Here is a 25,581-nt window from a genome sequence, read left to right as displayed (position 1 = left end):
AACGCTGGCTGCCTCATTGCTTGAGTTTGCGTCATGCTTGACGTCTAGCTGGTTTTTGTTGTTGCATTGCAAATAATATACAGGAGACAATTTTCCGTTGAAATCATTTTTGATCAGAAGATTCTATTTAAAGAATATTGCCTATAATTGGTTCATTGATAACTCACAAACTGCAGGCAATTGACTTAAAAAATACGTGGATATCTTGATTTGGCTGTTCGAAGCAGTACTGCTGCCAACTTCAGTTTTAGGATTAGGACTAGGCCTCACTAGTGGTTTCAAAATAAACACCACTTTGACAGCCGAAAATACTGAGTAACTAGTTCTTGCTCAAACAAAAATTTACGACTTGCTTGAGTTTTTTTCAGACCAGATTTGTGAACAATTTACACTAAGCATCGTAATACACAAGCAATGGGGCATGGCTTCAAAGTGTAAACAATCCGACCTGAAAGATTGGTTACTTCATCTTCAAAGATGAATAATCAGTTTAGGGGGGTATGGAGTTGATTAAAGTAGAAATTTAATTATCGAGTGGATAGATTTTTAAAAATTATTTCACTAATGACATGAGTGATATCACCTCACTTTGTGACACATGTTTGTATTCTTCACCAAAATATGAGTACGAAGATCAAGGTTTCCAATTAGACTAGACGTGAATTGTGAGATACTTGTCATATTTTCAAGTAGTTTAACTGAATATGTCTAAAGCATATCTTTTTGTTGATATACTCATAATTACCCGAATTTTAACCAAATAAAATGCAACTATGGCGGCAACAAGATGAATGCTCTCCATTAGTGCATTGTTTCCATCGATCGTTGCAGTGTGAGTGTGTTTAAATTACAACTGCGACACCATTGAGTTAAAATGAAAATTAACCAAGTTGAGTTTTATATATTTGAAGAGAAGGTAATTTTATTTATCATAACATGTCCTAAAGGACAATATCGGAAAATATTCAAGCAGGCTTTAATTCTGAGGTTTTAAGTCTATATAGTGTTGATAGTTTTATCGAAATTATGATTGTATTGAAATTGCTTGAATTGAAGAACTTCCTGGGCTCGCCTTGAATACTGCAAACTGTCAAGTGTTTTATTTTCGTGGACTTTGCGAATAGTGAGAAAATTTCTATTTTTAATAACTTTTGCAAATTGCAAAAATAAATAGGCATGGAAATCTGGCTGTTTGCAGTATATCTTGTATGCATTTGTTTTTATCTAGTGATGATCACGTGGGTTGCCTGATAGTTTTCCTTTTTCTAATTCATTTTAACACTAACATGTGCATTGACCAAAGAATGTGCATTGCATTGCCTGGAAATTCTTTTTATTCCATATTATTATTAGGTCAGATTGCAACATTATTAGCGTTAGAGACCAATTATTAAAAATGGTCGAATTATTTTAACCATCTTTGAAATTTATAAGATTTGAACTTAAATTGAGTTTCTGTGTGTTGAACTAATGCCTGTGGCCGATTACAATCTTGAATAGCCCCAATATCGCATGACTGTCATACCATAATTGTTGTCATCCTTGATCATGATAATTATACCCACTTTCTTATCCTGTTTTACTGCTTCATATTGTTTGACATTGTGTTGCTTCAGTATGTAGTTTGGTTGTTTCCGTTTTAAGTTTTGTTGTCTGTTGCAGAAAGGTCAGAATTTTGATATCTCATGGCGGTGTTATGACTATATTATCTAACCAAGAAGTCGGTCTTGGAAATGTGCATGAGACAGATATCGAACTTGTGGCATTAATTTGCACGGTATTCTACATCTAATCTGTTAAATTGCACTACATATCGAAGCCATTTGCTGGTGCACTCCATGATTTATGACCACCATCAACTAAATCATACTGCAAGATGGTAAGGCAATGTTCAATACATTACTGATCTTTTCTATGTTAAGAAAAAAAAGTTACAATTACAAATCATCGTTTCCATCAACTATAAAATAGTTGAAGTGAGTCAGTTGATGCCAGTCAAAATAAAACTCAGTCGATTCACTTAATCTTAGCACTTGATCCTCAGAAATATTTCAAGTTAGTTCTGGCCATCTCTGCTGAGCGTGACAGTTAGATGTAGTTTTAAGGTGTTGTTCACCACTCTCAACATGCCTTTCGTTTCGTTAAAATGTTTTGTTTTGTTTTGGTTTGTTCATTGTTGTTTGTTTACTCGGTTGCGTTTATCACCTTACTTCAGAATTCCGTTCCTTTAAACATTTCACAGGGATCTTTTAACCTGCTGAATATTGAAAAGTGTTCTTTCACATCTGTGAAAGTACTCTTGGCGAATTGCTGGTTAGTTTAAGAATCATCAGTTCAAAAACATTTAATGAGACGTGAGTGGTTTGTTGAATTGAAAGAAAATTGACTTGGTCGTTCTTTATTACGTTCCTAACCTATTAGGTTTGACAACATGTAATAGACAAAACATTGAACTGCACATTTTGATATACTACTATTGTTTTAATAATAGTAGTAATAATAAAATTGATAATGCATAACACATTAAAATGCATTATGCATTATCAATTTAAAAAAAACAACAAGAAATTTTAGTCAATGTATATTTTCCCTTAGCTGTATAAAATGAAATATCTTAGATTATTTTCTGTAATATCCATATAATATAGTTAGTTGAGGAACTCTGCAATGTAGAATTAAGCTTCATAATGTTTTCTTATTAGATAATTAACTTTGTTTATTGTAAACCTAACAGAAATACCCTTTTAGGTTGTCACATTATATCAGGGTGGCAAATCGCATTGATAATGCTGGTTACGAACTTCTGTAGTCCTGTCTGAATCTAGATCTGTACTGACTGGTGAAATTGAAGGAGTGCATTTCATCTCCTCTAAAATGTGTTTTTTAGAAATATTTGCTATCGTGGCCCATTACTGGTAACACCATTGTGATAAGTCACCTTGTTGTCAAATAGCTCTAATAAATTTCTGTTGCCCTTAGCCGCCCTACATACTTTCTCATTTAATTGTAGAAAATTCGAGTGTCTCCCAAATGCAGATTTATTCTTCATTTACTGTTTTGGTTTACTTTAAAAAAGTACATAATTTTATTTTGCACCTTTCTGTAATAATGGTATGATTTAGATAACACTAACAATATATTACTTGCAGAAATACAAATGTAATGTATTCCAAACAATACTTAGTAATCCGAAACGGTTTGCAATATTTGATGTTTATGAAATTGCATATCATTTATTGTTGATGACTGACTGACTGAATTGTTTGTTGACATATTGTCATGTTATTATTTGTTTTCTTTCCATATAGTTGACATCCGTTGAGTTCTTGAAGATTTGGTACCATTATGACAAGGTAGGGTTTAGCATATACCCCGTGGCTTGACTGGTAATTGGAAGGTGTGCTGTTTAAAATTCTTCTGTAAAGAGTAGTGCCGGTCAACAGTAGTTAGATGATTTTATTTTGATGAAGAACAAATACATGTATCTGACCAGGCATTGCCTAAATTTCAATTTGTGCTTCCACCAGATCAAAGATAACATGTTTGCAATGTTAGTGGTGACTAAACACGAGGTGAAGTACATGAATTGAAATAATATTAACATTCACATCAAACTTGCTATGCTTATGCCATATATGACCAAAGCCACTAAAGAACAAGTTTGATACAAAAATGGTGAAAACTAGACGTGACTTTTAGGATCTCTGCTTCTTTTTACAGGACAGAAGTGGTTATTTGGAGATTGATGAACTTGAAGGCTTCTTACGGGACTTGCTGCTGCACAATACAGAGGTAATGGCAAGAGAGTTTAATACCCATTGACAATGTGATTAAAAAAAAGTATGCTCTGTTTCATAAATATGAATATTTAACTGGAAATACTTTTAAATAAGTAAGATAAAAATGGAATTTTCTAGACTAAATTTAAATTAAATCTAAATTTAGGATAAAATGAGGATTATTCAAACTGTTATCATAATGATAGAAAACGTTAAAATATGTAAGGTTTACACATAATTAGTGGAAATGTTCATTCGTTTCTATTTTACATATACTTACTCGAATATGAATACCATAAGTTCAAATAAAAGTAAACTCACTCTCAGAATCCTTATTTTCAGGATATTCTGGTAAATGAAATCAATTCACATACTTTGTTTTGAAATCTGCACTTACCAAAATTTATATGACACTTCTTTTCAGAAAATGAATTTGAGTCTTTGGTTTTTGAACCTACCTTTAATAAGTATTCAGGCAGCACTTTTATTTGCAACAATAGGACAGAGACTGACGTTGTCATTTTGACTCATTCCCCAGTAAAAATCAGCGTCGCCTATTGAGATGCCAATACCCTATTAAGTTTAGAATAAGTCTGTTTCTACTAAGTTCATGACATTTCGTATATTAATTCTGGTATCATACATTGCGTTTTTTTGAATAGTTAAGACATAAGTCGACCACACGCGCCACACTTCTGTAGACACTCTTTAGATCAACATTAAATTTGTAATATGTGTATCTCAGATAATGTTATTTTGTATGTGATGTGATGTGCCTTTGTCCAGTATATGGTACGGTGGTCCAAGATGCTTGCACAGTTCGATGCTTATGTACATGTACCTGTACGGTAGCAATCCCCGTTTTGTGAAGAAGTTAACCTTAAACTTAATCTCGAATATATACGAATAGCACTCTCAAATATATACGAATAGCAAACAGCACAATCGTGTACGATATTTTTTCATTTGAATCTGGAACGTAAGCCTGTGTCTACGTCTTTAATGTAAAGTATGCACCACTGCCGTTTTCTAATTTCCCTTTCAAAACCTTTGCCATGGCAGTGGGTAACCTGGCTGACCATTCTGTGTATAGCTATCGCACGTGAGACCTAATTCATTCCCTAACACAATTTAGCTTTTAGCTTGAAAATAGCGTGCCCTTAGGCCTTCATTGTCTTGCAATTTGCAATACTTCCAGGACAAGGAGAAGAAGCAAACCTCACCTTTCAAGAGTCTCTTTAAGAAGCTGTCACGACGCTTCTTCCTGGTCAGTAGTGGTAGTTGCGTTATATGGCATGTGTTTACACTACAGTTCCATTTAGTTTGCCATTTGACAACCACCAACATCATCGGTCGACTAGCTCTCGCAGTTCAGGTACAAATAACAGGCAAACAGTTGGTCAACAGCCAAACTTTGCCAAATACGCAGTTGTGATATATGTCCTTTGATCGCCAGAGAGTGGAATGTTTTTCCTTTCGTGTAAAGATATCCTGTTAGAGATATTAGGGAAATAGAGTTAAGTTGGAAGCTGGAGCATTCTTTACAATCCCTAATAGAATGCGTATTGGCCTTGCCGATTTTGTGACTTAGGGATGTTTTATCAACCGAAAGCAAATACTTTAGAACTAAATTGAGTTATAATATTTTCTTATTCATGAGCCATGTGTTTGGGCAGTTAGTAAGAGTGTTGGTGTAAGAGAGTTAGCAATTAGTAAGAGTGTTGGTGATTGTAAAATGGTTATATTCATTACAAATGACATTTAGGAAAGAAAAGGAGCATTTGACTACAATGACAATTTCGACTTAATTATGATTGATACCAATTTTAAATTGCTTTTTCTTGAAGGCTTTAAAGTTGGAAATGTGGTCGGCTATGTCGAATCTCTAGACGGTGCCAAAACTTTCATTTGGTGGTGTGTCAGAACCGAAAATCACCAAGAACAGAATATCCAATGCTCCTTTTCTATCGACGTAGAAAAGCACCGAATACATCGCATTTTACATGTTTAGAACTGCAAAACCACTGATTTAGTCGAGCAGCATTTTGATTACTCTCCGCATCCCTCACGAGTAAAGGCGACACTTAACGTATGGATTGCATTACTTTCAGCACAGTACATCGCTTTAGAATTATTAGTTAACAGCACAGTCAGATATTTTCATGTTTGTGTTACTACATGTATTTTCATTAATAGCTGTATGTTCTAGATCTTTCTTGACATGTCAAAAATTTAGATATATTGTTTTATATCTATATTTATCTTTTCAATTTTAGAATATTGTACAAACATTATCGTCACCACTTTTTGAAGTGATGAGATGTTTTCTTTCAAGAAACATTTGACAGTGCTACCTCCTTTCTTATAATTGATTGATATCATGTACATGCAGATAACAATACTTTGAGGTCACCGGGTTTTCAAGATGGGTTAGATAGGCTTACATCATGATGAGTGTGTCAAGTAAAATCCATTGCTAGCTATTATCAATCAAACACTACTTGTTATGCATTATTATGTTTAGTATCAGGTCTGTTAATAGAAAAAAACACTCCATGCACAGATGTGGTTCGCCACCAAACACAAACAGCAAAACAAGCAGTAAAAGATTCGAAAAATCCATCACCGGTGTATTGATATATGCATGTACCTCGTACATTTTGAGGTTTAGGAAGTGTAGAAGTGTTTTTTAAAGCTTAATACATGAACACGTGTTGAGATATACACTTTTTAACCAACTGCATGACCACAAACGACGCAGCATATTTTCGCATGCATTGGTATTGGATACGATGGTAAGTCGTCTTCTTTGTGCATGTTCGTGTTTCTCTCTGTGACGTCATCTCCTAATGTGTAGAAGCGTGTACAGCTGAAAGTTAGATCCTTAGACCCTTAGAGCACATTATTCTACTTTCTCTGTCAATTTCAGGCCATCAACCCTACAATGATAAGTGACTATAAACACACAATTATAAACCTCTATGATACCAACAAGGATGGCAAGATCGAACTGTCCGAACTGTCAAAGTAAGTTAGCATAAGTATAGCGTTTAGATGTCGTCGTTTCTAATAGTCTCTTCACTTTCAGGCGATCAATCCACAAATGATCAACGGGTATCGAGATACTATCATTGAACTGTATGATACCAATAGGGATGGAAAAATCGAACTGGCAGAATTGTCAAAGTAAGCTTGGTAATGATTTCGTGCTCTCAGGCTTCGCTTCTTCGGATTTTTCATTTTTTAAACGTTCATATTACATCCACACTAAATGGTCGAAATCAGTTAATTGAAAATACCTGCAAACCTATTCAATAAAAACTTGTGTAACAACTGCATCCTGGCCCATAAAAATTGACAACAACCTTTTTCCGTCGGAAGATATTAGTAAGCTTTCGTAGCAATCAGTTCGTGCCAACGACTACTTTATATTAACCTACATTCATCTATTCAGGCATAACACAGCCAGTAGACGAATCGACACTACATGTTAGTTGTCACTTGCCTAACAGGCGGTTGCTGAAGACTGCCTTTATTACCATAACTTATGCACCATTCGTGAAGGACGCACTGTCTTGCTCTTATACAGGGGACCCATTTGCAACGTTGTCACGTGCTGATGTGGTTGCTTTAATACACATATGAAAACATTGACAAAGTCACTCATGCCATTCTTTCGACCATTTAGCATGGTAAATCTGGCACGAATACTATTACATGATGCTAAACACATTGTACCGGTGACAAAGTATATAACCATCTGTATATCTGCTATGTGCATTTTACTGGTCTTATTGTAGACTTTCGCTGCGTGTGTGAACTTCTTACTGCATTTGCTACATTCGGGATTTTGCAGCATCTGTTGTGGGGAGATATCTCCGTACTCTTGTTTTGATATGGGTTAACTCCCGAAATACCAAGTTCAATATAATTCCCAGAGAATTATCATTTATATTATTCGTTAGTCTGGCAGGTGGTACAATGTTTCTAGCGCCTTGTATTATTGGGACAAATGGTTCAAAAATGATAAGGACATGCTTTATCATCAGTGGATACTTGCAAAACATTATTTGCTCAAAGACATGCCTTTTTGAAATAATTTTTGAAAGTATCCCTTGAACCCTTTGACCGGATCTTATTTGCACACATCTCTATTCCTTAGGCGGGATGCCAGATGCATTAAACGCTATCATAAAATTCTGGTATATGCTATCGTAGAACTATGACTTGATCGGGTACGGTGATGTTTGGTCGCACGGACTGATATTAACTCCCGATTAGGATTCATATTGATAAATACAATAAAGGGTGTCCAAGCATGTAACCATGGAAAAGAAGCAAAAGAAATATTAAACCAGTGTTATTTTTGGAAGAAACAGACACGACGTGCAAGATAATATGCTCTCCTTTGTGACAGGAAAGATGAGTTGTCATCTACCCCCGTTTCCTCAGTAGATGGCTCCCCTGTTTTTAAAAAGAGGATAACGGTAGTGGTACATGTTCTCATACATCTTTGTTTTCTGTTCGTTCAAATATATTTGGAAATTAAACTTGAATAAAAACATATTTGTGTAATATGTAGTGAATATGATATTCAACTCTGCCGCTGTAAATGCCAGGCTTCATCGAATTTGCTTGTAGACTTCAGTATGGCAAGGTTTATTTCTATTTCAACTGAGCCACGAGAACATACAATAAGCACGAACGACATGTGCCTTTAAAGGCTAAGACTTTGCCATTATACAGAGCACGTAGAGCGGGAGTATGTAGAGTGTAAGAACTTGCTGGTTCAGTGTACGTATATGCTTTAAGACAATTCTGTCCATAATATCAAATCGTTCACTTGAAGAATAATAATCTCAATTTATATTCATTTTACTTCTTATCATTACCGAATTCATCATCTTCGCATTCTTTATACGTTTTAGTTGAAAGGGAAATTCTATGTCTATCTTTCAAATGCATATAATTCCTCGTCTTGTAAATTGCCTGAGAACTATCTGCACATGAACGTAAATGTACTGACATCTTTATTCACTACGACGTCTTGCTTACGTTTTCTTTGATCAGTATTTTTCTGAATTTTTTTCCCTAATCGGCATGGTCACTTACTTTGTACATTTCCAACGAAGTTGACTGTATTGTTGCGATTCAAGTATCATAGTAAAAGTCTTAGAGTAAAAGTGGACTGAAAACAAACGAACAAACTAATGCCAACTTGTTGCCGGTGTGATCAAGAACTTTTTAAGGAAAACGCTCGAGACTTTTGGCGAGGTGGACTGAGTCGCTGCTGCGCTGGTCAGAGTCCCGCTGATACCTCAGTTGTTCCCATGCTTTGTATTCGAGTATATAATTAGCTTCCTCTGAATTATTTAATGCGATGTTTGTTTAATTCTTATGAATATGTTTATCACTATATATTCTACTCTTTAATTACCGGTACATCCACTGATTCCATGCTCTTGTTTATTCTTGATTTAAGTCAAATCTTCGATGTGATTGTGATACACGATCAAAATGGCCAAGAAGTGTAACATAAATTAGTGACTAATGCATTTTTCAGACTATTGCCCGTCGAAGAAAACTTCCTTTGCCAGTTCGCCAGCAAGGAAAAGAGCGTACGTATTGTGACACATTTTCTTTGGACTGGCCGGTTATCATAGTTCCTATCTCAGTACATTTAAAGTCAAGGTCAAAATTTGAAATCAAACGTAACACAGGGCTTTATTATAATTGACAGACACGTCCGTTGAATATTGTGCTAGTATCACTGAATATCATCATTCCGAATAATTCCCCCGATCGAAAAAAATCAGTATGCCTAAATTACTAGCGAAGAAGGGTATAAGTGAACATCCATACGAAATGGATATAAAATTCACAATTTACATTTTCTCGCCTCAATGATGTACAAAAATCAGTAATGTCCAATTATTTTTATTACAGCTTTCGAAGGAGGTCTTCAATGACATATTTTCGCACTATGACAGGGTAAGAACGGACCATTCGCTATAACACCATTTCTGAAATGCGTAAGGCATTAGGAAGACGCCTAATCCAATATTTCGAGTTGACCATGCCATGCCATTATGAATTATACTAAACAACCTACCAGTCTGCCTAATGGTGAGAAAAAGACGAAGACAATACTCTTAATAGGCCTGGTACTAGTACATGCTCAATGCGATGGCACCACCATCAAATGTTCATGGCTAATATCGCAGCAAACATATCGCAGATATTTGCAATAAAAATCGCTTGTCGGCGTTGCGTTGCAGCAAAGTTCTTATGTCTTAATTACAGGATGGAAATGGTGAGATTGAGAGCGAAGAGCTCATAGCCTTAATGAAGGATGTACTGGAGCGAGAAGGATCGGTAGGTGTAATCTATTAATCGCAGTGATTGATAAAAACGATCAACAAATTTATGATACCAACCCTGTTTTAGATCATTTATTTGAGAAAAATTAATTGGACGTGTGGCACTGTGTTACGAAGACCATACATTGAATCGGTTTGATGTGAATGTCAAGACGTGCAAAAGACACAAATATATATAATTGGAAGGAGTGATTTGCAATTTGCATACATTAGTCACATTGCGCCTTTAGGAACATCGGCACAGTATTGTATATTTGTGACCAATGTCCTCCTTTTCCTTATCGGTCACCTTTCTACTGCTTTGGGGTTTCTCGAGTCGTTGACGAGTTTGATACAAGATGGCAGCATTCTTGAAAGAGGCCCGTGAACAGGGGCGTACTATCTCGTGTCTGCAATGTCCCTTTTTACTTTCGTGACGAGTTAAATCCGTCAAATACCTCAACTGGAAGCCCCTTTTTTGTTTCAGACCATCGACCTTACGCGCGTACAAGAACAAAGTAAAATTATACTGGAAGTGTGTGATACTAACAAGGATGGAAAGTTAAATAGAGAAGAACTCGGTCTCCTATTCTCGAAGCACTAAACATGGACATTGCTTGTTCGCTGAAACTACCCAATGTAGAAAAATGGTGATGGTTGGCTGTATGCGGACTAAATATTATATATTTCCTGTGGCGGAATTATGGTTTTCATCTGCATGGATTCCTTCTCAGTTTGGGTTTCTTTCAGTGTAGTAACATATGGAGCTGATTCGTAGATTCGCAATTACCGTTATATTGTTAAAGGTTAACATAAATTATATGGTGACGTCATGTAAACATGAGAAGACTGATGAGCAAAAATGTACATCTCAGAAAATGTTCGGAAAATGTCGGGTCTTACCGTACAACTTCGGAATTCATTTAGATTTACTAGTTAAGCGCATGGATACACGGCAAGTATTTGGTTATTCCGAAGCGGGCTTTAGCGTGTGAATTATGGAAGTTATGCTGGATTGCGTATGGCAGCTACGCGAGAGAAAGAATGGAATACTTTGACATGAAAATAAACTGTGCTTGATATCAGTGGCTTTTTTCAATTTTGCTGTATATATATATTTCACGGCATTATATATTTCTATCCTGACTTCGCTGGTCTCGTATAGTGTTAATGTTTATTGTATTGCCACCCGCGTCGTTTTTTGGCAAAAACCTGTTTTCAAGCACATTTGATCTGACTTCATTGACTTTATCATTCCAAAGTGCCTTTGTATGGCGTTATTTAATCAAATAATAAACTTGCCGTATCCTTAACCGTTTTAAACCAAACCAGGGAGTTTATACATAATGTGCCTAAAATACACATGAAGCATCCATTTGTTGACGATTCTATTGGATGATTGTGTTATGTTGAAACAAGTGGTGAAATTAGATGTGATGAACTGGGAGTGGAAAAAGGCTTAACTCGTCCATACCTCATTGTTGAATTGATATGAAACGAAAATATATTTTGACAAAATTTACTTTGGAATGATTCGGTTTGCTCCCAGTGCTAGTAAGCTATTACATCCTGCACTACGCACAATGTCTATTTTGTTGAGGTTTCTTAATGTTGCACTTTTGTCTTTGCAATGCACGCAATTGGTGTATTCATTATAAATGCCCACTCGGGCAAAATTCTTCTTACATTCCATTGTTTGTACCTTATTTTGAAAAATGTGGCTAATTCACTGTGTCTTTTCCATAAAAGCTGTAATACTTTCAGTGTCTGTATAGATATTTCTTTGGGATGGGATTGATCTTAAGAACATAGTAATAGATGCAGTGTATACTAGATGTATACTTTGCCTTAAGACAAAATAATGTTTATCTTTCGAGCCTCTAGATTTTCTCTATCAACAGCTGGTTAAGTGTGAGTTGGATCGAAGAGCGAGAGTAGGGAATGTGCGACGAATCTAGAGTTTTTATTAAGTCAAGAGCACCAGATACCCGCTGCAGGAAGTTAATTCTGCGAAGACGAAGTTGCGCGGCAAATGGTGTTCAAAATATCGAAGTGCGTTATTTCAAACGGCGTTCGAATCCATGCAGTTTAAACAGCATGTATTTGATTAACCCCGATCCTAACAATCCACAATGCCAAAACGGCGTGGAATCCGCTACTGTCGCAAAAAGTCACGTTAACAGTCAAATGTAAAAGAAACTGAGCACCCTACTCTCAATATGTAATCTTTTTGGCTCAGTTCACATTATAGCTCATAGTTAAATTGGAACGGTATCATAGGAATCCTTAGTAGCAGTTTTATAATATTGCAATTGGCATCTGTCAACTGGAAAATATAGTTTGGAAGATGTATATGTCAGTAGATGTAATATAGAATTCTGATTGTTTTATTTGGTGTAGGCTAGTTGTTGACAAATGCGTATGTTCGTTTTCTTGCTAAGGATTGGTGTGATGATGTACTAAGTTACAAGCGGTGTCAAAGCAAAATCAATATGAATTCTTTATGCTTTATTCAATACAATCTAGAGTTTATGCATGTAATGCGTCTATTGCTAAGTTGACAACAACTTGAACAGGAGTACTACAGCCGCAAACTGCATGGGAGGCGTTGCCGTACGAGGCGTAGTGATCAAAATCTGAATTTCCCTTCTTTCCCGTGTTTGATGAGAGGTTCAAACCGCAAGTGGGTGGTTATAAGACTGAGTTAGCTACATACAACAAATCGACATCGTTTAAACCCCAAGCAGATAAACATGGACTTGCCTATTGATAAACGAAATTTGACAAACGCCAGGGATGGCAGCATGGTCATCTAGATGTTATCAATGGAAATTTGCTATCACTCGAATGACGTAACAAAATGTCTTGGTTTTGCTTGGACACTAGATGCAACTGTACGTATACACACAGAACACCAACTTTCAAAATATGGTCGAACTGAGCGACTTTTGTAGTTGGACATAATCTTTTATATTTGAATCTTTTCCATTCATTCCGACTGTATTCTATGTTATGCCAATACTGGAGTCGAAATCCTATAATAAATATATAATATGATATGAGGTGTTCTAGTTGGTAATATGTACATGGCAAAATACTCGACGAGTGGGCCTATAAGCATGCATGCCATGGCTTGTGCGTGGCCCCCGAAGGATTTTTCCGGTATAATCATTGTTCCCCCGCCCATTTCCCCGCCACACAGGTACATGGCGATAGGCCTGAGTGTATGATATGCCCGTGTGTCGCTGAATCGCCTGTAGGAAAACGCATCTCTATGTAGATGTGATGCTTACAAAGATGTAAACACTTTATCGAGATGAATAAGCAATGACCTACTTTGGAACTGAATATCATCAGTGTATGACCGGTCATACACGGCTCATGATAAACCGTGAGATGGGGATCGCGAGATGAGTAATTAATATTTTCTGCCACGAGATTTTCTACTTCCCTGGACCATGACAATCACCATTTCTGCCGCTGCTGTCCACTTCTCCATTCAATGATAGTCGGGCCGAAGACAATACAAAGGTTACATGCAACTACATGTTCATCTTGACCACAAAGGTTTTTGCAACTTATCAAGATATACTGTGTGTATAAAATTTCAGGATGCTGCATGTATCAAGATTATTTTCACGTTACGCCTGGCGGCACAAGTCACTATACACAAGATTGACCGATAACACAGGGCATGCACCTGGTGAACGTCTGGTCATCCCTAAAAATAGCGCGGGGTAGTCTGACCATCGAAACTAGGTTATAGATTATGTTAAATTCCACACATCGCACAGCGGAGTCTATTTCAATGGGCCAATCAAAACAAGGACAGCTCCCTACTACAGCCTTGGTCTCATGGGTGTTCGCCTTTGAGGTTCCATATTGCAATACATCCTGTGGCGGACTGTACTCTCAACGAGGTTGGCATCTCGCATTTTCGCATTCTGCATCTCGCGGTTTATAATAAGCCGTCATACACTGCTGTTAATATTCATAAAAAAAGTAACTAATTCACGATTGGTACAACGGTGGTGACGTAGGTGCAGACTGTTCACCATATCGAAAAAGGCGTTCTTAAAATATCATCATGTAAGTAAAATTTGTGTCTTCCACATTCTCTTTCGGTTTTTAGTTCTCGTCCATTCGTCAAAATATTCTCTGGGACAAATCCCACTTAAAAAATCTTTGAATATAAGACTTATCATCTGCGTATGTCATAACGTTATTATACTACTGGTATCGATGACAAGTGGAAAAACTCCAGGAAAAGTCAAAAGACAAAGTCTCCATAACTCGATTTTGTTGCCTACTCTATCGATGAGAATTACCTATCTCACTTCGTGTTGATGTCCGATTCCCATGTTGATATTTTAAGATTTATTATTCACAGAACATATAGATAGTGGAGGCAATGAAGCCAAGTCGGGTCTGTGTTTTTCTACTGTTTGTGATTTTCACGACACTTTTAGAGGAAACTGTCGGAGGTAGGAGTCTTCATAAATTATTTTAGGATACATGCAGATGACAACGCACACACCATACATGTAGTCCAATCATGTCTAAATTGGTAACTCGGCGTGTCATCCTGTGTTTCGTAACAGGCAGTTGCTTTCGCGCATTTCCTACGACTGTCTTATGGCAAAGATATGTCGATCATACTGGAAGGTAGGTTATCGCGCGGAGCCGACATGTGCTGCATGTTTCAAGGTTGAACATTTCTCACAGGTTCTAACCAGTAAATCGTGTTAATTCTCTTCGTTACAGCCTTTTGCTGGAAAATTCGACATGGCACATGCACGAGAGGGTACAACATACAGAAGGTCTTGACATTACCCGCCTGCAAACAGCTATGTGCGACAACATCGTTGTGTGGTGGCTTTCAGTACATGACGGGTACCAACAGGTGCCGCATCACTCCACATTCTGGAAAGGACATAAGTCTAGCAAGGTTAAAGCCGGGGTTAAAGCACTATGAAAAAGTCGGTAGGTTTTATAGCAACAACCATCCATTCATTCTGACTTGTTAGTTTCCTTTTCATATAAAGATATTTGAAAGGTAGATAGTTATATAAACGTCCCTTGTCCAACTTCGGTTTCATAAGATGATTTCCGGCATTTTTGGATGTGACTGACCATGTATTTTTGTAAACAATGTTGTATTCTTTTCTTTGCAGTTTGTAAGCCGAGTAAGTATATAATATACTGGGTCGTCATAGTAAGTGAAAAGTATAACTACAGTTTCATCTTGTAGGCATGCAGGGTGAGGTGAAGAGATGAAGTGCATGACTACATTGCATCGAACATGCGAATGTTCTGTTATCTAAGAAACATGAAAAAAACGATCATACACTTAGTCTCAAAATATTTTCTACATGTAGAGACAATTGCAGATATGAGAGGCTTATTTCAGAATATTGTTACACCCACCAAACTGGCGATTGCCCTGGTTACGACATTACACATATGAAGATCTCGCTGGGCAACTGCAGAGTGGAATGTTCGAAGCGACCAAGATGTAGGTCATTCCAGCACAGATCGGTTGTTGCCCCTTCCACACCATTTAACCCCAGCTGTTGGCTAAAGACATTCGTTTGTCCAAGAAGCAAACTTACATCGATTGGGACAAAAGGATATCACCAATACACCAGTAAGTTTGCTATTCATGCTTTCACGTAATGGTAACTCGTTTCATGTTTTCTTGCGATCACTATCGGACTACAAATAGGCTACCCCTTAAAATGACAATTTTTCTAGTCCCAAGCAGGGTAGAAGTTGCGCCTAAACCTAGTGACAGTGAATGTTCACTAGGGGTAACTAAGTGTGTATAATAATTTGTGAAGTAATTTTCCCTACATACGTTTTGCTGCGGTTTTAGTTTGGCAGACATAATCGATTCTCATATCATATAATTTTGTATTTTTTGAAATGCTATAAAACTAAAACTATGATTGTTTGGTATTTCAGAGGTCCCCTGTCCTGGTAAGTATGATAAATCCAGGAAGTGATTGGGGATGGGGGCTCGGTTTGAAATGAATTCTCGGGGTTTTTTTTCGAACAAGCTGATGGGTAATTCTATTTTTCGTGTCATACATGTAACCACATACAATAGTGTTGAGGCGAGGGAGGAGGGAGGGTTATTCTGTCTTATTGAGCTGTGACTTCTGTGCAGCTGCTAAAGGTATACAATGAGCAGAAAACAATAAGATTGATGTATTTCGTTCTGGTCCCATCTCAACCTAGAGGTACTGAAGTTTCCTGGAATCATTCAACCATTTGCTCACACTCATACCTTTAAGGAAGCCCAACATCAGTGAATCTCTCCACACAGTGTGAAGGAGGGAACACATCATATGTGTCCACGTTGGCAAATTATCGTTTGCTTTCATTAGGCATTTTGTGTCATATTTTAGAATTTCCATTAAGTCTTGTTTTTGTCTGCTGCTTAAACGGTCGTCTTCTTAGCAACTCTTCATGCAGGGCGCAAGGGACAAAGGACGTAGACCAGGGTAAATAACGCAATTGCTCCGGGACAACTAAGTGGATGTAGAGTTTCATTCTTGTCATATCTTATATGCTAGTTGCAGTCTGTCCGAGTTCGCGTATGCCTGCCCGTATCCCGGCTTCAGCAGTAATGCGCAACTGTCATGTCTGATCTGTTTGTGAGTGGAAAATAAACGTACATTAGGCTTAGGTTTCATCACTCACGCCGTAAAAAGCATTATTCCTCAAAACATTCTTCAATTATTCTTTTCTCGTCCCAATATATAGTTAGGGCTTCATAGATATGTTTTAGTGATAATTCTCGATCGCAACTCTATGATGTATCTTTTAATTCTACATATTTTTCAAGATGAAAGTCAAGGAGACAAATTCGGCGTCAGTGGGTCTTATTGTCTGATTTCCAAATAATTCCCCGAATGCGTTGCCTGCAGGACGCCAAATGAAATTTAACCGGTTTTGGTGCGTCTGTTTCACACAGGAATATTGCACGTGATATACGTGTCTTTTTACAGACGCCCTTTAACCGGCTACATAGCGTCTACATATTATATTGGTAAAGTTATCGTTCATATAATGATGAGACTCTATGAGATTTATGATTTGCAGAAAGAACCCAAGGCGATTCCACCTTCTTTTTTTAGTGTTTCGATCCGATAATACAATACATACCATTTTATTCCAATTCTCCTTGATATACATGCACGCTTACAGGAATATTGCACACATTTTGCTTAGGCTGGAAGAGCTGCAAACGACTACCTACCAACTAAATACGGTACATAACGTATTTTATCGCCGACTTCTTTTGAAAATTCCCTGATCCCTCTGGCAGTCAAGTACAACAAAATATTATTTTAAATGAATAACACATGACTTGTTGAAACGACATACCTTCGTGGTTCGTCGTTCGTTTGGGTTGCGAAACCTGCCAATCATTGTGGTGAGAATTGGTGAGAGCTTCCTCCAAGCAAAAAAACCCCAATCCCTCAGGTCCAATAGACTAGTTACACTGTTGACATATGTCTATGTCGGTTCTTAATGAATCTGTTTTTAAACTGGGCCGGCCAAACCGTCGCTTGTAAACTGGATAAGATATGTGGTTCAACGCAAAACCCAAAGCAAATAAAGTTGTAAACAGAAAATAGCGTTTAAGTAGACTTCGTTTGTGCAGGAATCCATGTGCACTAAAAGAGGAGTTACTTGGTTTCCTATTTGTCTGAATCAACTTGTATTGATTTTACTAAAGACCATATCGTTCCTGAAAGTTCCTTCTTGGGCCGATATCGGGATCCAGAGTCGAATTGCACGCGTAGTCGGATAAGTTGAAGATGCTCCTGCGGTATGCGTACGGAAGAGCGAGTGAGGTTATGCCGTCACGGGACCTCTGCGCCTGAAAGTTTGCACGATATGGATTACTAGGGAATAAAAGTGGGAAAAATTATGCCAAGGGTGTCATCAGAAATATCAATCTGACTTCTAATCTGCCCCGTAGTGGGTGCGCGAAGAATTAACCACTAGTGTCTGGTGGGCCGCCAGTTGTTCTGACGGAGGATGCGAAGGTAGATTCGAACGTATAATGTAGGTACTATGGTAGACAGAAAAGGTGAATCTTTACGCTGTGAAGGATTGTTCAGGTGGCATGCTTCAGTGGCACTTTGTCAAAAAGAAGAAAACGTGTTCATGTTTTCAGAATATGCTCAGGAATAAAACTTACTGTCACTCGAATGACGTAACAAAATGTCTTGGTTTTCCTTGGACACTAGATGCAACTGTACGTATACACACAGAACACCAACTTTCAAAATATGGTCGAACTGAGCGACCTGTATTCTATGTTATGCCAATACTGGAGTCGAAATCCTATAATAGATATATACATGTAATATGATATGAGGTGTTCTCGTTGATTTTCTGAGTTTTGCCAGTGGACTTTTTCCATGGTTTAGATATTAGTAGCTGGCTGTGTCTTGAAATGAATGCTACTCAATGAGGTGATAAGCAAATCATCAAAATGAACAACAATGGAGACCAGTGGCATTGTTCTGGCTGAAGACTGAGTGGTGTGGAATGCTCCTTGGAGAATAACTCCTCAAAGTGCTGAGCGATCACTGAAGAGGAAGAAGAAGAGGTGAGCAACATAAACTTCCACTGTGGGATCTATGTATTACAGGGTAATTGTCGTTCCAACCTGATTCAGCTGTGGATTGTGAATTAATGTATATCTTTCCCAAACTAGCAGAATTTAGAAAGAGCCCATTCATGCTGAAATTTGTATGTTGAGATTTATTGTGAGAATTGTGATTCATATAGGAGTGTCTTATGACGCCTTGACTGGAAGTATCGTGAATACCATGAATAGTTAAAGCATACCGTAGCAAATAAAGGATATTGTAGTAATACGGTATAGCAGAAGAGGTGAATCGACCATATGTTCTAGTCGTTTTTGCCTGGAACACTTGGGAAATTCCGCTCCAAAACGACTCGATTTCTATCTGTTCTGGAAATTTCAATACGGCGAAGTTGGAGTGGATTACGAATTGGACATATTTGCAAATATTGGCCTTGTGTAAGACGGTTCAGTACGATACATGTAATATAAGAGGGAAATTGGTGTACACGTGGGCCTATCACTCATCTTGTTCGCTTTTCTAGCGGGGGTAAGGGGTCTAGGGAGAGACGAACAGTGTTGGTTGTTACAGCTTCAAGACAGTTTTGACACGCTTCCTTCCTTGCTACTGCTGTCATACTGTAGCTGTACTGGTAGATATGTAGAAAAACACTGTCAAAAGTAATCGGCAATTCCATAGATGTTTTGAATACATCATATACATGTATATCACCTTTCTCAAAAATATCAATGTCAGACACTATGAATTGTTGCTAATTCTGAACGGACGGTATAAGATGAGTTGTCCTATAGTAGTTCTTATTTTTGAAAACTAACCAACCGCGTACCAAGAGTATCTTATTTTGTTCTCTTCCATTACAGGTAAATCAACCAAAGATGAGATCAACAACTGGTTTCCTATCAAGACCGAGACGAGTTTTATTCATCATAGGGATGGCGATAACATTGACTATAATTCTCATACAACTTTTTAAACGCTCTGCATTCGTGGAAACAGAATCACCGGTGCCTATAAATGTTCTGTCAAACATTGCTAGAAGTAAGTCAGTTGGAAGAGGTCTACAATTGAATACATCTGTTAAAAGCAGGTCAGTCAAAAGCAGTTCAGTTGATCCCGGTTTTCAATCAACCGACAATGGTAAAAGCACGACAGTTCGGCCAGCTGTTCGATCAAACGATACAGTAAAACGCAGCTCAGTTGGGCCCGGTGCTCCATCAACATCAGCTGTTCAAAGCAGGTCAGTAACAGTTGTACCCGGTGTTCGATCAACCACTGCTGTTAAAAGCACGAGAGTTAGACCAGCTGTTCGATCAAACGATACAATAAAACGCAGCTCAGTTGGGCCGGGTGCTCCATCGACCACAGCTGCTAAAAGCAAGTCAGTTACTGTTGTACCCAATGTTCGATCAGCGACTACTGCTGGAGGCGAGTCAGTTGGACACGGTGTTGGAACCACTAAAACTGTAAAAACATTGAAAAGCAAACCAGTTGTGCCCAATGTTACATCAAACACTACGGTTAAAAACAGGAAATTTGAGACATCCATGCCGGAATTCAAGCGGAAAGACGTTCATCCACAATCACAAGGCCCTAAGGTGCTCATATTATCCTTGATGCACAATTCAGAAAAGAGTATTCCTGCTTTCAAAAAGCTTGTTAAGCAGCTGACATACCCACATTCACTGATATCAATAGGAATCGGTGAAGACAGCAGTTCGGACAATACGATTGAAATGTCCATTGCGATGGTTAACGAGTTTAAAGGCGAATTCCGTCGGGCCCAGTTTCACCATTTTACGGAGCTTTCGGAATCGCACCAGCAGTGGCATGTTGATAAGGCGCCTCAAGCTAAGCATAGTATGGAGATCCAGTTTGTTCGAAGACGCCACATAGCTCTTGCTCGGAATATGCTAGTCTTCAGCAGTTTGGAAGATGAAGACTATGTCATGTGGCTTGACAGTGATGTTGAAGAAACGCCGCCAAATATCATAGAAAGTCTCCTAGCGGCGAAGAAGGACATCGTCGTTCCGATTTGCCTGATTGGGTCCCGGGCTAAGCCCGCCCTCTATGATCGGAATACTTGGCAGGAAACGAGTGAATCGTTAAAATATATCAAAGACACAAATCCAAATTACTTATTTTTGGAAAGTTATGGGCAAAAAAGACCACCTCGTCTGCAGGCGGATAGATTTTTGTTGGAAGATTTAGTGGAGGTCGATGGTGTAGGCGGTTGTTTAATTTTGTTAAAAGCTATTCATATTAAGCAAGGTTTAACTTTTCCAACATTCATATTTCGGAATCAAATTGAGACGGAGGGATTTTCTCGAATGGCGCAGGCTATGGGTCTGAAGCTGTGGCTGATGCCAGGCTTGCGTATTTTTCATACCTGTAACGATGAATCCTGGGCGGGATGTAATTGATAAGACTCGGCTTTTCAGTTCTGTTCTGACATAAAAACGATCATCCTTGGTAATAAATTTGTGTGTCAGATATCTATAACCATGTATTAACTTGAAAATATAATGTTTTATCTATAGCCATCAAAAACTCAGATGCTATGCTCCATCCACAATTTTTTTTAGTGACGCAATGCATCGGATGGCCCAGAATAAAAACGTCTCGCTATTGAAAGTTGAATACCTAAAATGTCATATCAGATCTATGTGTTGCATTGGAGTTCACCCTGATAATGTCATCACGTATCATCTATCAACACCAGCAATTCAAGTGTTATTGATTGCCTTTAATGTTCACAGTGAAGGAAACAAAATGACCAACCTAAAATATATCGATTCGTCGTTCACATATCGAACTTTTACTAGCAGGACGTTTTTTCTGGGACACCCTTTATGTTCAATTTTTCTCAGTAAATTCAAATTCAACTGTGAAATATAGTAAGTAATATCAAGTATCGATAATCCATACTTGGTAATATGTATATGGCAAAATACTCGACGAGTGGGCCTATAAGCATGCATACCATGGCTTGTACGTGGCCCGCGAAGGATTTTTCCGGTATAATCATTGTGACATGCTCTTTCAAAAGAAGGCGCCTGAGATCAAAGAGATCATTGAAATGAGATATTTAGTTCAGGACACATCATGAGCTAGAGTGGTACAAAGAGCGATTCTTCACGTTTGAAAGATCTCGTAAATGAGATAAAATGCTCGACAATTCCTGTCAATGAGAAATAAAAGTTCCCCCGCCCATTTCCCCGCCACACTAGGTACATGGCGATAGGCCTGAGTGTATGATATGCCCGTGTGTCGCTGAATCGCCTGTAGGAAAATGCATCTCTATGTAGATGTGATTTCTGCCGCTGCTGTCCACTTTTCCATTCAATGATAGTCGGGCCGAAGACAATGCAAAGGTTACATGCAACTACATGTTCATCTTGACCACAAAGTTTTTTGCAACTTATCAAGATAAACTGTGTGTATAATACCACAAAATTTCAGGATGCTGCATGTATCAAGATTATTTTCACGTTACGCCTGGCGGCACAAGTCACCATACACAAGATTGACCGATAACACAGGGCACGCACCTGGCGAACGTCAGGTCATCCCTAATAGCGCGGGATAGTCTGACCATCGAACCTAGGCTATATACCTTTCCAGAAATGGGGCGCTGAGTGTCCGAAATAGTGATGTCATAAGGGGAAAGTAGGCCTTATGGTGGAGGGACAAAGGAGATAGTCATGGTTGACCAACACACTTGAATGCCTTTAATGACGGACAAGGGGGGAAAAGTTAGTTCCAATGCAAGCCACCAATTTCGGGAAGCATGTACAGATTATGTTAAATTCCACACATCGCACAGCGGAGTCTATTTCAATGGACCAATCAAAACAAGGACAGCTCCCTACTACAACCTTGGTCTCATGGGTGTTCGCCTTTTCAGATTCCATATTTGCAATACATCCTGTGGCGCATTGTTCTCTCACCGAGGTTGGCATCTCGCATTTTCGCATTCCGCATCTCGCGGTTTATAATAAGCCGTCATTCACTGCTGTTAATATTCATAAAACAAGTAACTAATTCGCGATTGATAAACACCGCAAGTGTTGCTATGCTGATGGAATGGTACAACATTGGTGACGTTGGTGCAGACTGTTCACCATATCGAAAAAGACGTTCTTAAAATATCATCGTGTAAGTAAAATTTGTGTCTTCCCCATTCTCTTTCGGTAATTAGTCTTCGTCCATTCGTCAAAATATTCTCTGGGACAAGTACCACTTAAGAAATCTTTGAATATAAGACTTATCATCTGCGTATGTCATAACGTTATTATACTACTGGTATCGATGACAAGTGGAAAAACTCCAGGAAAAGTCAAAAGACAAAGTCTCCATAACTCGATTTTGTTGCCTACTCTATCGATGAGAATTACTTATCTCACTTCGTGTTGATGTCCGATTCCCATGTTGATATTTTAAGATTTATTATTCACAGAACATAGTGGAGGCAATGAAGCCAAGTCGGGTCTGTGTTTTTCTACTGTTTGTGATTTTCACGACACTTTTAGAGGAAACTGTCGGAGGTAGGAGTCTTGATAAATTATTTTAAGATACATGCAGATGACAACGCACACACCATACATGTAGTCCAATCATGTCTAAATTGGTAACTCGGCGTGTCATCCTGTGTTTCGTAACAGGCAGTTGCTTTCGCGCATTTCCTACGACTGTCTTATGGCAAAGATATGTCGATCATACTGGAAGGTAGGTTATCGCGCGGAGCCGACATGTGCTGCATGTTTCAAGGTTGAACATTTCTCACAGATTCTAACCAGTAAATCGTGTTAATTCTCTTCGTTACAGCCTTTTGCTGGAAACTTCGACATGGCACATGCACGAGAGGTTACAACATACAGAAGGTCTTGACATTACCCGCCTGCAAACAGCTATGTGCGACAACATCGTTGTGTGGTGGCTTTCAGTACATGACGGGTACCAACAGGTGCCGCATCACTCCACATTCTGGAAAGGACATAAGTCTAGCAAGGTTAAAGCCGGGGTTAAAGCACTATGAAAAAGTCGGTAGGTTTTATAGTAACAACCATCCATTCATTCTGACTTGTTAGTTTTCTTTTTCATATAAAAAATATTTGAAAGGTAGATAGTTATATAAACGTCCCTTGTCCAACTGCTGTTTCATAAGATGATTTTTGGCATTTTTGGATGTGACTGACCATGTATTTTTGTAAACAATGTTGTATTCTTTTCTTTGCAGTTTGTAAGCCGAGTAAGTATATAATATACCGGGTCGTCATAGTAAGTGAAAAGTATAACTACAGTTTCATCTTGTAGGCATGCAGGGTGAGGTGAAGAGATGAAGTGCATGACTACATTGCATCGAACATGCGAATGTTCTGTTATCTATTAAGAAACATGAAAAAACCGATCATACACGGAGTCTCAAAATATTTTCTACATGTAGAGACAATTGCAGATATGAGAGGCTTATTTCAGAATATTGTTACACACACCAAACTGCAGATTGCCCTGGTTACGACATCACACATATAAAGATCTCGCTGGGCAACTGCAAAGTGGAATGTTCGAAACGACCAAGATGTAGGTCATTCCAGCATATATCGGTTGTTGCCCCTACCACACCATTTAACCCCAGCTGTTGGCTAAAGACATTCGTTTGTCCAAGAAGCAAACTTACACGGATTGGGATAAAAGGATATCACCAATACACCAGTAAGTTTGCTAGTCATGCTTTCACGTAATGGTAACTCGTTTCATGTTTTCTTGCGATCACTATCATACTACAAATAGGCTACCCCTTAAAATTACAATTTTTCTAATCCCAGGCAGGGTAGAAGATGCGCCTAAACCTAGTGACAGTGAATGTTCACTAGGGGTAACTAAGTGTGTATAATAATTTGTGAAGTAATTTTCCCTACATACGTTTTGCTGCGGTTTCGTTCTGGTCCCATCTCAACCTAGAGGTACTGAAGTTTCCTGGAATCATTCAACCATTTGCTCACACTCATACCTTTAAGGAAGCCCAACAACAGTGAATCTCTCCACAACAGTGTGAAGGAGGGAACACATCATATGTGTCCACGTTGCCAAATTATCGTTTGCTTTCATTAGGCATTTTGTGTCATATTTTAGAATTTCCATTAAGTCTTGTTTTTGTCTGCTGCTTAAACGGTCGTCTTCTTAGCAACTCTTCATGCAGGGCGCAAGGGACAAAGGACGTAGACCAGGGTAAATAACGCAATTGCTCCGGGATAACTGTGGATGTAGAGTTTCATTCTTGTCATATCTTATATGCTAGTTGCAGTCTGTCCGAGTTCGCGTATGCCTGCCCGTATCCCGGCTTCAGCAGTAATGCGCAACTGTCATGTCTGATCTGTTTGTGAGTGGAAAATAAACGTACATTAGGCTTAGGTTTCATCACCCCGCCGTAAAAAGCATTATTCCTTAAAACATTCTTCAATGATTCTCCTCTCGTCCCAATACATAGTTAGGGCTTCATATAGATATGTTTAAGTGATAATTCTCGATAGCAACTCTATGATGTATCTTTTAATTCTTCATATTTTTCAAGATGAAAGTCAAGGACACAAATTCGGCGTCAATGGGTCTTATTGCCTGATTTCCAAATAATTCCCCGAATGCGTTGCCCGCAGGACGTCAAATGAAATTAGTGTTATCGTGCATGTTTTTCAACAGGCCGATTATAATCAAGACCATGTTTGTGCGAAATAACCTATTTATCATAAAGATCAACTGTAGACCTAAGCAAAATTGCCAAGAAGAATTCCTTCATATTTGAAAAATAATCAGATT

The 25,581-nt window shown here is 38.3% G+C and overlaps 1 protein-coding gene across 4 annotated transcripts in view; it reads left to right on the top strand.

The window, feature by feature from the left end:
• The window catches only part of LOC135482519 (calbindin-32-like), a 51,059-nt gene extending 37,864 nt beyond the window's left edge, over positions 1-13,195 (top strand). For 2 of the 4 annotated variants that reach the window (XM_064762608.1, XM_064762606.1), the window contains 8 exons: positions 3,309-3,353; positions 3,721-3,792; positions 4,978-5,046; positions 6,709-6,806; positions 9,343-9,397; positions 9,726-9,770; positions 10,083-10,154; positions 10,626-13,195. In XM_064762608.1, the coding sequence (XP_064618678.1) occupies positions 3,309-3,353; positions 3,721-3,792; positions 4,978-5,046; positions 6,709-6,806; positions 9,343-9,397; positions 9,726-9,770; positions 10,083-10,154; positions 10,626-10,742 (573 nt within the window). In that variant the 3' untranslated portion in view covers positions 10,743-13,195. Of the gene's footprint in view, positions 1-3,308; positions 3,354-3,720; positions 3,793-4,977; positions 5,047-6,708; positions 6,807-6,867; positions 6,966-9,342; positions 9,398-9,725; positions 9,771-10,082; positions 10,155-10,625 lie in introns of all 4 variants that reach the window. The other 2 variants (XM_064762607.1, XM_064762609.1) reach the window with 2 other exon arrangements.
• The last annotated feature ends 12,386 nt before the right edge of the window (positions 13,196-25,581 follow it).

Source organism: Lineus longissimus, chromosome 2, assembly GCF_910592395.1.
Source record: "Lineus longissimus chromosome 2, tnLinLong1.2, whole genome shotgun sequence".
In the NCBI taxonomy this organism is placed as follows: Eukaryota; Metazoa; Nemertea; class Pilidiophora; order Heteronemertea; family Lineidae; genus Lineus; species Lineus longissimus.
This window is presented reverse-complemented; position numbering and strand designations above follow the sequence as displayed.